The 16,476-nt window shown below is 43.8% G+C and overlaps 1 protein-coding gene across 18 annotated transcripts in view; it reads right to left on the bottom strand.

The window, feature by feature from the left end:
• Positions 1 to 16,265, bottom strand: part of Ncam1 (neural cell adhesion molecule 1) — a 251,628-nt gene extending 235,363 nt beyond the window's left edge. For 5 of the 18 annotated variants that reach the window (XM_070038453.1, XM_070038454.1, XM_070038456.1 and 2 more), the window contains exon 1: positions 15,989 to 16,120. In XM_070038453.1, the coding sequence (XP_069894554.1) occupies positions 15,989 to 16,040 (52 nt within the window). In that variant the 5' untranslated portion in view covers positions 16,041 to 16,120. Of the gene's footprint in view, positions 1 to 15,988 lie in introns of all 18 variants that reach the window. The other 13 variants (XM_070038468.1, XM_070038469.1, XM_070038470.1 and 10 more) reach the window with 6 other exon arrangements.
• Between the last annotated feature and the right edge of the window lie 211 nt (positions 16,266 to 16,476).

Here is a 16,476-nt window from a genome sequence, read left to right as displayed (position 1 = left end):
CACAGACCTACATGAAAAGCACATCATTGAGAAATTTTGCTGTAATATAGAGGAGAGTAATATCTTCTGGCAGAGAAATAAATGTCATACAAAATATCAAGAGACAGGATGGTACTGGACTCAGCCATCAGAATGCTAAACACTAGAAAACATGGGGCAATATATTCCCAAATTTAGGGAAAATATTTTCCAATATAAGAAAACTAAAATCTGTCAAATATCAATCAATGATGGCAAGTCTAGAAAAAAAAAAGTAAGGTGAAGGACAAATGGCCACAGAATGAAAAAAGTGCACATTCATACTTGAGTGTGCTCAAAGGAGATTTCACACTTCAGTCTGAGAACTTGAAGATACTTACTGACTAGAATGTAGATAAATAAGCAAAGGGAAACTCTGAGGCCATACTCCAAGAAAGACAGAAAGTAATGTAAGAAAGGGAATAAAATCATGGCATTGCTCAAGGCTCAGAGGTGCATAAATATTTACATGGTCATAATAATATAAAATAATGTTGACACATTGGTTTACTCAGAAACACTCGGAGTCAGGTGATAAAGGAAGTAGGAGAGGGTAATTCATGTGTGAGAGTACTATGCCTCCGTAGGAAAAGGTCAGTAAATAATTCCTAAAATTGAAACACTGGTAAAGTATTAGATATGGAGGGTTTTTTTTTTTAAAAAAAAAAAGGTATAAACAGCTATATGGCCTTCCTCAGAGGAGTCAAAATGAGAGGTGGGAGGGCTAAAGAAGGGGGAAAAGGAAAAGGAGAGGTAGGGGACATTTATGTTTTTAAGCAAATGTAGTCACTTCATTTCCTAAAATTAAAATTCAATAAAGAAAGGAGGCATAAAGACCAACCAACTCTAATTAATTGAATAGTTAGGATTTTATTTAATCTCAAGATATAGTTATTACAATTAGCAGAGAAGAGAGACATTGGCTGATCTTACTTTCTCTTCACCACAAATAAATAGCTATAGACATAAACCAAACTGAGAAACTTGCTATAACAAGGTCAGTCTAAAAGAATGAAATATGAAATCCCTTATCCTAAATCCTTGGAGATTCCAATGTACCACAAATAAGTTTTCCAGTTGAGTAGAACTAACTGCATAACCTTGTTTTCTTCAGTTTACAATTAGTCACGATTGCAGTACCTAGGTTTGTGTTGATGCTTTCTAACTATAGGTGAACTCCTTTAAACTTCCTTTAGCAATTCATACATAGCTACACATCCATATTGGGTGACTGAATCCATGTCATTGTTAGCTGTTCTTTGAAAAGCTCCCTAATTGGTTCTTCTAAACATGGTTCAATTGTGAATGCTTACTATTTCTACTATGATTCGTGATAGCCATTCCCTTGGTATTCTTTCTGTGATGAGTGGGGCTTTTGTCTTTACTATTCATATACTAGCCAGATTAAAATGCTGTCTGCATTCTTGAGTCATACCTTGATCTTTCTAAATTACTGCACCTTTTTACCAGCAATATACCTGTCCCTTACTGTCAAGTTTCCTTGCTTTGAATCCAAATTTACAAGCTCTTATAAAAGTGACAGAAGCTAGGAAATGAAGCAAAGGACAATGCTGAATAAAGGCTTATAGGCTTCTCTATGAGTCAAGTGAATACAATTCGATGTGTGGATATCAATTGGAATACCAATTCAGAGGTTGCTTCCCCTCACTTCCTCAGACTAAATCAGGTTGCTAAACAAATGACTTCCAGATCAATGAAGCATCACCAATATGATCTTTAATAGATATCATTATTTAAATATCTTCAATCATATGGCTCCACCACTGTGGTAAGTGGATGGGTTCAATATTAACTGTAAGCAAATACGAAGCAGAGTCTATATAAATCTATATGATTTTTTAATAAAACTTTACCTTTCTTAAAATTAAGATCTACTAGACTTTGCTCCCTCAGGAATTAAAAACAGTCAAAGCAGTCAGCCATGAACTCTCCAAAAATGAAAAATAAACAGAGAAAATGGGAGCCTAATTGCAATCAATACTTAAATCTAACACTAATTGTATAGCCCTTCAACTGTGAACTTTAACAAAAAAGAAGAAAGGAAATCGGAAAAAAATTACTGAGCTCATAGCACACTTGACAGTCGTCTGAGTCACCTCCTTCTGTCCTCACAATAACCCAATTAGGTGGACATTATTATCCTTGTTTCACAGATAAATAGATGGAGTGTTGGAGAGATGAAATAGCTGGCTCAAGGTCATAAACACAGAAGAACCATAGTCCAAAATGGAGGCTTGAGCCAAAGGCCCATGAAGTACCACAATAGTGGGCTCTGCCTCTTCACACCAATGAGGGACAATAAATTAAGAAAGGTAATGCATTACTATCAATTCAAAACAAACAGCTTGCATTGGATTTACATCTTCCCAAGGCCACACATGATAACAAAGCAGGTGGTTGGATTTGTGATCCAAGGCATCTCATGGAAAGGGAGCAGACACTCACAAATGCATATGAATAAAAGAATGTTAGAAAAAAATAACCAAGTACAACCCTTGTCATACTCCTTTTCTGATCTTAGTTAAACCAATGCATCTAATTTTGGACAAGCAAAGAAGCAGCAAAGATTTTGTTACATGTGAGACGTTGGTCTCAGGGATCTAGAAATAAAGGAATGGCTGTCAAAACTCTTCTGGAAGACAAAACTCCATCTAAAAACTTCCCTCTCATATAATAAAGGAAGTTACTGATAGAGAAAAGCCTGATGATTTTAATTTCCTCGCACATGATGCATAGTTTCTCCGTTCTATCCTTTCCCCCTGGCTCCCTCCAGCCTCCGCTCCTTCCTCTTGAAGCATACTTAAAAGGTTCCCAGATGACTTCAGTATGAAGGCCTTATCCTATGTAGCATCTTAGAAGTCAGCTCTTATTCTGTCTTTAACTCCAGACAAATTTGAGTTTCATTACTCAGCTGAGATCAGAACATGGTCACTGCACTCTTCTGCATCAAATCCTGTTTCCACTTGATGCTCGGCTTCCTCACATTCCTAACCACAGAGCTACCTCTTTCTCACTGCACTGTTTTCCAACTGAATCTAAAACAATCCATTCTCATGAAAGAAACGGTAGTCAGGCCTGTAATCCTAGTTGCTCAGGAGACCTGAGGATTATAGTTTGAAGCCAGCTCAGGCAGGAGTCTGTAGGACAAAAAAACCTCAGAAGTGGTATGGCTTGAGTGGTAGAGTGCCAGCCTTGAGCAAAAATATGCTAAGCAAGAGCTTGAGATCCTGAGTTCAAGTCCTGGAGATGAAAGAAAGGGGAAAAAAAGAGAAAAAGACAGAAGGAGAAAGGAAGAAGAAGGGAAAGAGGAAGAAACTCAATCACTAGAAATGTTCCAATAGCAGAACAAGTGAGAGGTTTTTTTTATAAACATAATTGGGATTTTACACACACACACACACACACACACACACACACACACACACACACACACACACACACACACACACACACACACTGTTTCCAGTTTTTTATTTCACTTCATTCTAGGTTTCTAACTTTGACAGTGACACCCCTACACCCTCATTCCTTCCATTTGTTCAATATGATTCCTGAATTATAGACAAGCTAAGTGCTTTCTAAACAGTTAACGCCACATAACAAATTCTGAGTGTGATAACAACACCACAAAGCGCTAACTGTAATTTATGATGTCTTCTTTCTACTGATAGAATATAAAAACTAGAGACTGTGGCTAGTCTGAGTCGTCTTAGTCAACTCAGCTGTCCCTCTCCATCCTCCTCCAATGGCCACATCTACTGAAGCCATCCTCTTCTCTCCTTCCAAGTCCCCTTCGACTCTCTTGCCCTGGCAAGTTCTCCAACCCCTCATCCCTCAGGCCACCTTCCTCTTGCCAAGGATACCTTAAGCACCCCCTATTTTGCTGTAAATGCTACCTGGGATTTTCAGCTATCTTTTGGTTCTAAATCAGCAGGGAGTTTTCCAAAGTCAAGATGTCATAGTTACCAGTTTAACTCCTTTTATGGTTGGTTATGCTATCTCCTGAAGTTAATAGACTGCTTACTTACTTCATAAGTATTCTCGCTGTCAGTTCATCCCACTCTCAAAAACCCATTAAGTCTCCATCTGCACCTTCTAATGTGCTCTTTCTACTTCACATGGCTCCAGCTTCTTGCCTATCTATGACAGTAGCTGTCAAATATTTTAACCTTGAGTCATAATATGCTTTTCATCACCACCATGTGTCAAACAGTAGATACATACACACGCATGCATGCATGAATACAAACAGAAACACTCCCAAAACATACTTCTTCTTGCTATATGAATATATCCTTCTAATCCATTCCATTTCATTCCATCACTCTCTCTCTCCCTCCCTCTTCTTCGTTTCTTTTTGTCTTCTTTGTTTAATCCCTACGGAGGCCAAGGAAATTTGGACCTATACATTAAGATATTAGGATGCCAAAGGTTTTTTCCTAAGAACTGAGATGTCTGATTTCCCCATTATATTGACAGTTCCATGAGGATTTTTATCCCCTTGAGCTGGCAAGTTAAAAAGCTTTCCCTGCGTTAGCCATCTTCCATTCTGCAGCTGTCATCTGTCCTTACAGGTTATCTTGTCATCTCTATCATAATCTCAGCTGTGCCCAACACTTCCCCTTGTCCAAAACAAGTGTTTCCTCCCAAAATTATCTACTGTATAAAATATTTCCACTGTGTTTCTTCAGTCTAACAAGCCCATAAAGAATTTGATTTTTTTTCATAAAACTAATTGGCTATATATCTAGTAATAAGGTAGAGTTGTAAGGTATCTTCACTTATGATGCATTCATATATACTTTCTTATTCTCCTATTCAAAGATGGGAATTAGCTCAAAGGTGAGTGACATAAATAAATCCTCTTCCCTACTTAGCAGAAATTTTTTTTTTCTTTTTGGTCGGTTGCGGGACTTGAACTCTGGGCCTGGGCACTGTCCCTCCACTCTTAAGTTCAAGGCTAGCACTCTATTACTACTACTACACCCTATTACACAGCAGCACTTCCAGTTTTCTGGTGGTTTATTGGAGATAAGAGTCTCATGGACTTTCCTGCCTGGGCTGGCTTTGAACCGCGATCCTCAAATCTCAGCCTCCTGAGTAGCCAGGATTACAGAGCTACTGGCGGCCAGTATTAGCAGATCTTTTGAACCCAGATCTTGAACCAAGCTCTTTTGACTCTAAGCTCAACAGTATTCTTTCTCCATGAGTTTTCCTACTAAATAAAGGTACTTCCCTTGAATTTCACTGGCCTTCAAGCTAGTTTCATCTGGCTCCCTTCACCCAGACACCAGGTCTCCATCGTCTACTTGATTACTTCATATAGCCCTAAACCTATAGCACTATACTGGACTCTTACTTTTTAAAACTCAAGACCCAAGCAATTCATCTCTATCAATCGTTTCCACATGCTTCAATGCTAATTCATCACATCTAACCCCAGCACACAGAAGTACAGCACATGTCCAGTTGCTATTGCTGACTATCCTCTTAAATATATTTTTAAGAAGATTTGTCTAACACCTCTTGCATCATGTCTCTTCTTTGTCTAGCATATAAGATTTTAAGAGAACCTGTCTCAATACCCACCCTTTAGCTACCCTTAAAAAGCAATTCTTTAGCCAGATCCATTTCCTTCCAGGGGCAAAAAATTCCTCCTTACCCTGCTCATTCCCAGATCTGTGATATCTAGGCCAAGTGCTCCTTCTTGCTTTCTGCAGATATTAGAACCAAACTGACGTTTCCCTTTCAAAACAATTCTCTAGATTGGCCACATTGTAAATCTGAACAACAACAAATGTTGGCAGGGATGTGGGGAAAAAGGAACCCTATTTCACCATTAATGGGAGTGTAAATTAGTATAATCATTCTGGAAGGCTGTTTGGAGGTTCCTCAGAAAACTAAACATAGATTTTCACTATGACCCAGCCATACTATTCCTGGGCATCTACCCAAAACATCACAAGCCAGGATATGGTAAACACACTTGCACATCCATGTTCATTGCTGCACTATTCACAATAGCCAAGCTATAGATACAGGTCAGATACCCTACAATAGATAAGTGGATCCAAAAGATGTGGTACCTATACACAATGAAATTTTACACAGCCATTAGAAGGAATATTATATCATTTACAGGGTAATGGATGGACCTAGAACAATTATGTTAAAATAGGTAAATCAAGCTTACGGAGACAAACGGTGCATGTTTTCTCTCATATGCAGAAGCTACTTCTAAAATATGACTAGATATGATCAATTATACAAGACCCCAGGGCAGGGCTGGGAAGGTGGCTCAGTGGTAGAGAGCTTGCCTTGCATGCCTGAGGCCCTGGATTCAATTCCTCAGCAACACATAAGCAAAAAGAAAAAAGCCGGAAGTGGCACTGTGGCTCAAGTGGTAGAGTGCTAGCCTTGAGCTGAAGAGCTGAGGGACAGTGCCCAGGCCCAGAGTTCAGGCCCCATGACCGAACCCCCCCCCCAAAAAAAGACCCCAGCCATTCACACACAATAAGACCAAAGGAGGATACTCTTAGGAGAAGAACACAACAGTGCAAAGCCTATGTACATCTGATCACATAAAATAATACTGAAATGAAAAAATTACTTTAATAATTGAAAGGTTATTTTCTAATTGTTTCTTAGTGATTGCTCTAGCTTATCAGAATCTATTTAAAATTTATATTAACCCAGTGATGTATAGAAACTTTACTGCTATATGTCTAATACACGTTTCCCTCTTTCATTATGCACATTAATGTATGCTACAAAACTCAAAATCGTGTTTACACTATTTTTTAAAAAAATAAACCCAATTCTCACAACTTCTGTCCACCTCCTTCATTTAGGGTCATATTCACATAACATCTTTCAAGACTTAACGGTTGAAGCTAAGCAAAAATTTCCCCAAATATGGCCAGTATCATATTAAAATTTGTTTATTTTTTCCCTCAGCCTCTAGCTCAGAACCGTTCATTATCATAAATGTATTCCTTTTAACAAATATTTCCAAGAAAATCCCCAATCAAGATAAGCTTTTTTTTTACTGAGTACCCACTGTGTATCTGTTTTACAAATGCAATTTTATTCCAGTTCACCAAAACCCCAAATTTTACAGATGAGTGTTAACTCGCAGTAAGGTAAATGCAGTGCAGTCACACCCCAAAGATCTTGATCTCCTCCCTCCACCACATCCCCCTCCTTACTTTAGCCTCTCTCAAGTCTGTACAGGCTCACATGTGTTGACAGCTTTTCCAATCCTCTGTGTAAGTCAGCCTATTCTCTTTTTAAAAAAATATTTTTATCATCTTTAAATAGTTGTACAAAGGAGTTGTCTTTCAACAAAGCAGTTGATGACTACAGTGTCTCTTAATCAATGTCTCCCCTTTTTACCATTCACACCCACCCCGCCCTGTCCCTCACTTTCCTTAATTTATAGGTTAAGTATTGAATTTTTTTGCCATTTAACAAAGCAATTTCTGTATACAGCGCATCTTGATCCATGTCGTTCCTAACTTTAGAAACCGGTGACACACAGCCAACTGGATGTCCCAGCTCCCGCTACGTAATTCGCTTACCCTTCTCATTCTCAGTTGAGTTTTTACTTCAAGACCCTATAGAAATGGTTTTCTGGGCTGGGAAGGTGGCTCAGTGGTAGAGTGCTTGCCTTGCATGCCTGAGGCCCTGGGTTCGATTCCTCAGCACCACATAATCAAAAAGAAAAAAGTCGAAGTGGCGCTGTGGCTCAAGTGGTAGAGCCCTAACTTTGAGCTGAAGAGCTGAGGGACAGCTCCCAGGCCCAGAGTTCAGGCCCCACGACCGGACCCCCCCAAAAAAAATAGAAAGAAATGGTTTTCTCCTGATCTCTGGGCATTTTTTTCCCAAGCAATCCATCCTATCCCTACCTGTGTATTCTGCTCCTGAGGTTAGCTCTGCCTGAACTCCTACTCCTTCCCATTCTACCTCGTGAAGGAAACACAACCCCGAAACCCAGCTCAATGGAGTCCCAAGCAGAATCTGGCCCAGAACTCCTTCAGTCATGTCTCTCTATGGCCAATCTCTCTCCCCACTATATGCAACCTTCTAGAAACCAGAAGTATATCCTTCTGGACTTTATAACCTAAAACCCTGCATAATTCCTAAAGTTACTGGACCTTTTCAAGATTTCAGGAATGTTGATTGAAGTAAAGGAATTTGGGAATGCTTGCTACAGTTTGATGTTTGTTGGATTAAGTAGTCTGTCAATCACACTGTAAAATGAGAATGCCATCTGTCCTTCCTCTCTGACAAAGTATTATTTAAATGCTCTCTCCTGTGTGCAATCCAAAGTAGACTGCCTCCCAACAAGATCTCATAGCGTCCCTTTCCCTTCCTTAATGTTTAGCTGAGCACATAATTGTAAGTATGTGCCGGAGTTGTTTAGTGTGTGTCTTCCTCTGCACTTTTAGACTGGGAACCATGACAACAGGGACAATAAATGTTTGGTGAAACATTTCCAATAACCAGCACCGAGTAAGTGCTCAGTAAATATTTACTGAATAAATGATGTGAAGATTAAATGATAGAATGGTTCTGTGAAGCCTGTGATAATGATTAAGATATAATTATTGGTATTCTATTTCATACACATCTGCTTTTAGCTACCTAAAACAAGCTATCCACTCTTCCTCCCAAGGTTGCCTTTATTTGGCAAACCTACCTTCCTGCCCCACCAGTATTACACTTTCATGAGTGACTCATTTGAATAAGAATAGCAATTACTCTATTTTATTCCAGCTAGTAATTTGCAAAAAATATCAGCAGTGAGAAATAGTAGAACACCTCAGCTCTCACTTAAGAGTTTCTAGAAAATAAAGGTCAAGTAGCCTTTGCAAAAAAAAAAAAACCCAAAACACTCTAATTTCAATACATGGTTCTAATCTTCATAAACAATCATGGCAAGATCCATGTTTAACAAACTAATCTGTATTTTCAAGCCCAAGGATCCAAGCAAATCCATACAGTTGTTAAAGTCAGGACCAGACTTTCCCCAGACCCGGAAATTACACGAACTTTTTCGAAGATCATGGGGGATTAGCATCTGATAATGTGTTCTCATGTTCCTGTGTTCTCAAAATGTTCAACAAAGCAAGAGAACTTTCTTCCTATTTTCCTTAAAGAAGGTCCTCAAACAATGTATACCTCCAGGCCCCGTGATACCTTGAACTAACAGCTTTCCACCTTCTATTTCCCTCTGAAATATCCACAACTGTACTTAAAGTTAAGGTCTAGCTCCAATCACTGAAGAATTCATGCTCTCCTAATATAATTTTTATTATTTATTTTTTTATTGTGAAAATACTGTACAGAGAGGTTACAATTATATGGGCAAGATAACGAGTACATTTCTTATCAAGCATTGTAGCCTCCTAATATAATTTTTAAAATCATTCTAAAAAAAGAACATTTAATCTAAACAATTGTTTTCACGATCCAGATCTTTCTTCCTTATTAATAAACACAACTTGCATGTACTGAAATTCTGGAGTCCACAAAATAATCACACCACTAATTAAGCTGATATTACTAACTTTCCCATATTGCAGAAGAGCAAACTAAAACTTGAGACAACTTACGCAAGGTCAAACTGCTAGTAAAGGACATTGCTGGGGCTGGCTTCAACCTGGGCTTGTGTGTCTCTCTTCATTCTCTAAGCTCCACTACTCCCAGGGTTCCCTGACAGCAGAAATTATGTCATTGGACGCCTTTGAAACTCCCCCATGGAGCTGATGATTAAAAGCTGGCACTCAATAAACATATTTGATCAAGTACTTAAGAGAATACCTAATGTAACACGATCTCAAACAGTGTGACATTGCTGTGAATATTGTTCAATGATGAGGTAATCAGAAACTGAAAGAAGAGAATAACGGTTTGCAACAAAAGACTTTTCAGACATTATCTCAGGAATGTCAGCAATGAGCAAGAAGGGGAGCCCACATGTTGCCAATGTTTGCAGCTACCAGTCAGAAAATACTCAGGAAGAACATCTGAGTGGAATAGGGGTTAGCCCTGGGAGGCCTTGAACTCACATCAGCTGTGCACTCTTTGAACTCAAGAAAGCATTACATATATTTGGAATGGAACAAATGCATCACACATTTATGAAGAAGCTGTGTTTTCATCTTTCAAGACAGATCCTCTTTCGGTCTCGGATTGATTAGAAGCTAAGTGTGTTAACCTAACTGAAAATCAGTTAACTCAGTGACTGCACATTGTAGACACAGCCTCAGAGTGTTTTAAGTGCAATGCATTGAAACTCTCTGAAAGGCCGCCATTTGGCACCCAGACCAACATCAAAAGGCAATGGTCCTGATGAGCATCTGCAGCCGAGAGAGTATTTCAACAACATGAAATGAAAGGGCATAATGGCATCACTGCCAACTCCAAATAATTTACATCCCTTTATGGCAGCAAGTTGTTTTAAGGTTTGGCACCAGGAGTTAATAACAAAAAGGTCTGGTGGTGACATGGCTACAACCTTCAGATGGACTTCCTTGGGGCTTACAGTTAAGTAGTGGGCCTATCTATTCCCATTCTTGAGAACAGCACCAAAATGTGTCTGAATGCTAAAAATCTCTGATAATTGAGATTCAGAGAGATCTCTGGACATTTTGCCCTTCTAAGAGGCCACCTCTTAGAATTTTGCCAGGGCTAGTTGCATGTATTTCGAAGCTCACATAATTCTCTTCCTTCTCTCACATAATTCTTCTAGGTAAAAAGGAAGTTGGTTTTATTTTCAAAAATTTTTTTAATTCAAAACTTACATACAACCAAATGATTATTATGTTTTCACCCTTGTTTAACTTGTAAACCAGTCTGAATACCCATGAAATGCTATCTGCATGTTTCTGCCCTTTCCTAAAAAGTCCCAGACATTCTTAACCTAAGGTATTGCTTAGATTGCCAAACTGGTGAATTCTCAATTATGGAAGTTTCCTGAATTATCAATTATGGAGTTTACAATATATTCATCTTGACACCATGAAATGCTTTTGTACCGAAAGACAACAATGCTCCACACTTTAATAATACAGGAGAGCCTTTAAAAATGCCTTTGTCTCCTCTTAGGCTAGGACTGGTCCCAGCAGACAGATGAGGACAGGTGCAATTTCTCCCCCAACCCACTGCTGGCCAATTGGTTCTGGTCTCTATCACCACAAATCCCAGATCTTCAGTGAAAGTTCAAACCATTCTTTGCCAACAGGTAGTCAATCACTCATTTTACACGAAGTCAGGAAAGATTGTAAAATATCTTTGGAGGACTGCCAGTAGCACGGAAGCCACTTCGAGCCAGGAGAGTAGCCACAGTTCTTTATGCTGACAATGTAAATAGGGGAAATTCATCAAACTAAATACTAAATAGAGGCTTCATCTTTAAAAAAAATTAAGTGTTTGCACCAGAAATCCCCAAGTCCATATTTCAAACAGGATGAAGTTTGAAGAAATGTTGTCTGTAATTTAAGGAACTGAGTTCTGAGGTGAACAAAAGCATCTGTCATGTCAAAGATTAGTTTTCCAATGAGAAAGTGGTGCTATTTATTTCAAAAGGTAATTAAGACATTGTTCCTTCTGACAGAAAAACATAGAGATTATTTACAGTGAGTTTTATGTTACCTATAGAAGAAATTCAATTAAGGATAGCTATATTCCAAACAGAAGCAGCATGCAACTTTTCGGGGTGGGGAGGTTGTTTTGTTTTGGGGGTTTTTTTGGTGCCAATCCTGGGGCTTGAACTATAGGTTTGGGTGCTGTCCCTGAGCTTCTTTTCCTCAAGGCTCCATTTCCTGCTGTTTGGGGTAGTTAATTGTAGGTAAGGGTCTCACAGACTTTCCTGCCCTGGCTGGCTCTGAACTGTGATTCTCAGATCTCAGCCTGCTGAATACCCAGGATTACAGGGATGAGCCACTGATGCCTGGCCAAACTAAATTTTTTAATGTAAATGAATTCTCCATCTTAGTGATTACTTCCTGGAGTAAATACCACTGTCTTTTGCACACCCATAGTATACTTTTTTTCTGGCAATTACTATCTTCATTTTGGGGGTATGTCAATGTAGGGACTTGAACTCATGTTCTTGCTTCAGCACTCTACCACTTGAGCCACACTTCCAGTCCATCTTTTGGCTGGTTAATTGGAGATACACATCTCTTGGATTTGTCTACCCAGGTTAACAAATTCAAATCTGGATCCTCAGATCTGAGCCACCAAAGAGCCAGTCACCAACTAAATCAACAAATGTTTAGCTTAACCAATAGGTGTAGGAAGACTTAGAGGAAGCTCTTTCACTGACAAGGCTATGCCCTGATATTTTTGTTATTGCAATGTTATTTTTGAAAAGAAAAGGATCCTGGGCAGAGGTATCTGGTAAGAAGTTGTTAAGTTCCAACATGGGGCTGGGAGAAAGAATATCGTAAGTTTTAAATTAATGAAAAACTTGACAGGTTGATAAATCATTAGGAATTTTGTATTGGGAATAGTAACTCCAAAACTTAAAAGAACTGACAGGCCACACTTCTACAATGTCGGAATTATATTCCTCACTTTTTAAAAATTTTATTGCATTTGAAATGAATTCGAAATTAAATTTCAATATTTTAAAATATGCTAATATTTATGCATAGAACATTAGCTTTTTAGGTTTGTAGATAGGAAATATGAGAGGTTTTCCACATCTTAAAATGTAAATTTATTAGTCATTTATTTTGCTCAGAAAGGTAAATTTCTCCTCTTAAATGGAAATCAATATAAAATATAAACAATATAGTTTACTATAATTGTGCTTACAGTCAACTTGGCTAAAATGCCCCTAAATTATTTAGCAAATGCTATGACATGTAGTTTATGAGCAGTTATGTGAGCTTTGTTTTTAAACTGGCCCTTATTTTAAAAAAAACAAAAACACTCCTATCCATTCCTTGACTCTTGCAGGTTAAATGAAGGACTGTAAAATTACCAACTAAACATGTGACTTAACCATTCCAGACTATTCTTCCACATAACATCCAAAAGTGCTCCTAGAATAGATTCAAACTGACAATGCGATTCCACTACCTTCAGTTTTATTCCTGGGAAGAAGATAGCCAATGAGTCAGGGGCAGCCTACCTGGATCATATAATGTATTCCAGTTAGCACACACCTTATACCTCAATTTTCATACACACCCCAAGCAGAGCACAGAGCCTGAACTACAATTCTCTCTGGACATGCTAAACGCATTTAAAACTAAAACAGAAAAAGAGAAAGGAAAAAGAGGGAACGTGTGTGCTGTGTATCAGACTATTTTCATACTGATTCTTGGTGGGGTTTTTTTGTAGGAACAACAATGGAAAATTAGTTTTCTTTGTAAAAACCCATTCAACTTCTTTCTTTGTTAAGCAATCTGGTATGTGATTCACATTCTGCCTTCTTCTCATCCTTATAGTGTGGTCCTGGGGCCGGGGACCAGAGGACACTTTGCCACTGGCCACATTGGCTACAATAGCACCCTGGCTTGAGCATCCAGGAGCAGCGCCCAGGGTAGGAATTCCCTGTGCCTGCAGACCTGCATGCAACTCTCAGGGGTCCCAAACCTCAGGGTTACACCCATCCCTGATGATGGAAAACACAATCTGACCATCTCCCCCCCCCAAAAAAGGCACACAGAAGATCCGGTCTCCATTGTCACTCTCCCACCCCCGAGGGGAAGCAATCTCAGAAACACAGCCCAGAGGAAGAGATCACCCACATTCAAGATGGAGAAGGGCACATCCCTGGAGGTCCTTGGCCAGGTGGCCTTGGGGACCCAGCCCTGCCTCGCCCCGCCCCTCCAGCCTCGCCCCCAGCCCGCAGCCAGCGAGTCAGCGCGTGCGCAACCGCATCCGTGCGCCCTGGCAGCGCCCGGGGCACGGCTCCCCGCCGCGCCCTTCCAACCATCACGCTTCGGCCAGGACGCCCAGGCGCCAGCGTGCGCCCCGCAGGGGGAGCGGAGATGTTCGAAGTAGCCGTGAAAGAGTCATGAGTGGGTGAACACAGGCGGCTCCCACCCAGAGACCTCCTGGGGACCACCCTCCCCATCTCCATTTTATCCCCTCGGAGACAGGCAGACAGCAGGGATGGACTTCAGGGGCGGGGTCTCCCTGCGGGGGGGTGCGGGGGAGACTGTTAAGCTGGACGGGGGAGGGGTGTCTTTAGGGTCCTGGCAGCTCGGGCTGCCACCCGCGCCGCAATAAAAAGCCTCTCGCGGCTTCCCGCCCAGCCAGCCTCGCTCTGATTGGTCGCCATGGGAGGGACCCGACTGGGTTGGAGGCGGCGGCGGAGCGCGGCTCCCGTGCCGCCCGTGGAGGGGGCGCGCTGGGTGCTCCCCGGCCCGCCCCGCCAGCTCTCCACCCAGGCTGGGCGCGCCAGGGGCAGGTACCGCGGCACCTGGCAGCGGCGAGTGCCACACGCCACCGCCCTCCACCAGCCTTCCGTGGGGTGGGATGGGGTGGGCTTCGTAGCACACGCCCACCCCCGGCCCAGGCGGTCTGCCCAAGCCACACGGCTCCCTTCCCTTTTCTTCCACTCCTCCCAGAGCAGAGCGTCAGCCACCGAAGCGCAGATCCTTGGGTGGGGTGGGAGGGGGGGGGGAAGCGGCTGCAGGGGAGGGGGCGCTCACACGGAGATGGGAATAGTGTCTAAAAAATGCAATATGCCTTCCTCCTCCGGGGCGGCCGGGGCTCCAGGGCGTCGGCACCGCCGCCGCCCCCCCCCCCCGCGGCAGCACCCCCACTGCCGTCCACCCAGCTCCCCCATTGTTCGCACTTGGACAGGATCGGGAACCTCGCCCAAAGGCAGGAGTGGGGGGGGTGCGGCGAGGTGCACGCGGCGGCTACCTGCCATTCTTTCCCCGCACCACGCACCACGGGGCTCGCAGTGCGTGTAAAGACACACGCGCGTCCATGCACACGTGCACACGCGCGCGCGCACACACACACGCGCATACACACACACACACCAGGCAGCCCCGATCACGCCCTCCTCGCCCTCCGCCCCTCCGCACTTCCTCCTGTCAAAACGCACGGCGGACCCTCCCAGCCCTGCCAGCTCCGGGCCGGCTCTCCAACTCAGCAGCCATTTGGCACATAATAAAAAATCATTAAAAACAACGACAACCCCCAGAACCACCTGAACGTCATGGGGTGCAGGCGCACAGCACTGCGATTCTGCTCACTGCGCCCCATTCTACAAACCGTTATTCGTCCCTGGGCAGGGAGGGAGAAAGGGGGGCGGGAAGCAGCGTGCAAAGGCAGTGCGTGCGCCCCACTTTATTAACCCTGGGGAAATAAGCATGGACGGGGGAGGGGGGCTCCCTGGCTTTATTGTTCACTCTTCCTCCCTCTCTCCCCGAGCCGAGGATGACAAGCCCCTTAGCCACCGCCGTCGTCGTCCATCCCGAGCCCCGCGTCGGGGCACCCCCCACACACACACACCCCAGCCGCCCGCAGCCCGCCCGCCCGCCTTCCAGCGGGGATGGAAGGAGCGCAGCGCAGCGCCGCGGCCCCTCCGCCCCCCCCCCACGCTCCCACCGGCGCGGGCGGGCACACAAAGTGGGAGGGCGGGCGCGGGGGGCGCGCGCGGGGCGCTGGCGGCGCGGGGCGTGTGGCGGGGGGGGGAGAGACAGTTGGGGTGGCAGCGCCCCCATCCCCGGACGCACAGGGCACGAGGAGGTGAAGGGGGGTGGGGGGGTCCGGGCTGGGCAGGGAGGACGACGACGCGCTCCAGTCTTCGGCTGGCACGTAAACCCCACCACCACCAGCAGCATCAGCACCCCTCAAATAACAATGTTCCTCAGGACCGGGGTGGTGGGGGGGGGAGAAGGGGGGCAATGAGCAGATCCGATGGAGAATTTAAAACAAAAAAGAGCGAGAGCAGACGAGCACGGTGTACCTGCGGTTCCCAGGAAAAACAAAGTGCAGACGAGATCCTTGGCTCGCAGCATTGTGAGGATCTGCGGGGCTTGGGGGGCGTCTGTGGCGGCGAGCCCCGTGCCCCCGGGGCGCAGCGGCGGGCGCGGACGGCGGCGGCGGCGGGCGGCGCGGGGCGGCGGCGCGGGGCGGCGGGCGCGGGGCGGACCGTCTCCCGGCTGAGCGTGGTTATTTCTTGCAGGATCGTTTCCTGCCAGCGGCAGCCGAGCTGCGTTCACGCGCGGATCGCAGAATGAGTGACAGTCCCAGCCTCAGCACACCCGCAACTCGGGGAGATCCTTGCGCTGGCCCGGGTTCGCGTCGATGGAGCTGGGGATGGGAGCCGGGGTGGGGGGGGCGGAGGGGCGGGGGTGAGAACCTCACTGTGTCCTTCCACCACGCCGGCCACAAATAGTGCCGCGCATCTAGGAGGTAAGAGAGACTGGGGGGGGGGGGGGGGGAGGCAGATGC

This window comes from Dipodomys merriami, unplaced genomic scaffold, assembly GCF_024711535.1.
Source record: "Dipodomys merriami isolate MVZ:Mamm:240054 unplaced genomic scaffold, mDipMer1.0.p SCAF_29, whole genome shotgun sequence".
Taxonomy (NCBI): Eukaryota; Metazoa; Chordata; class Mammalia; order Rodentia; family Heteromyidae; genus Dipodomys; species Dipodomys merriami.
The sequence above is the reverse complement of the archived record's forward strand: the minus strand, read 5'-3'. Positions and strand labels throughout refer to the sequence as shown.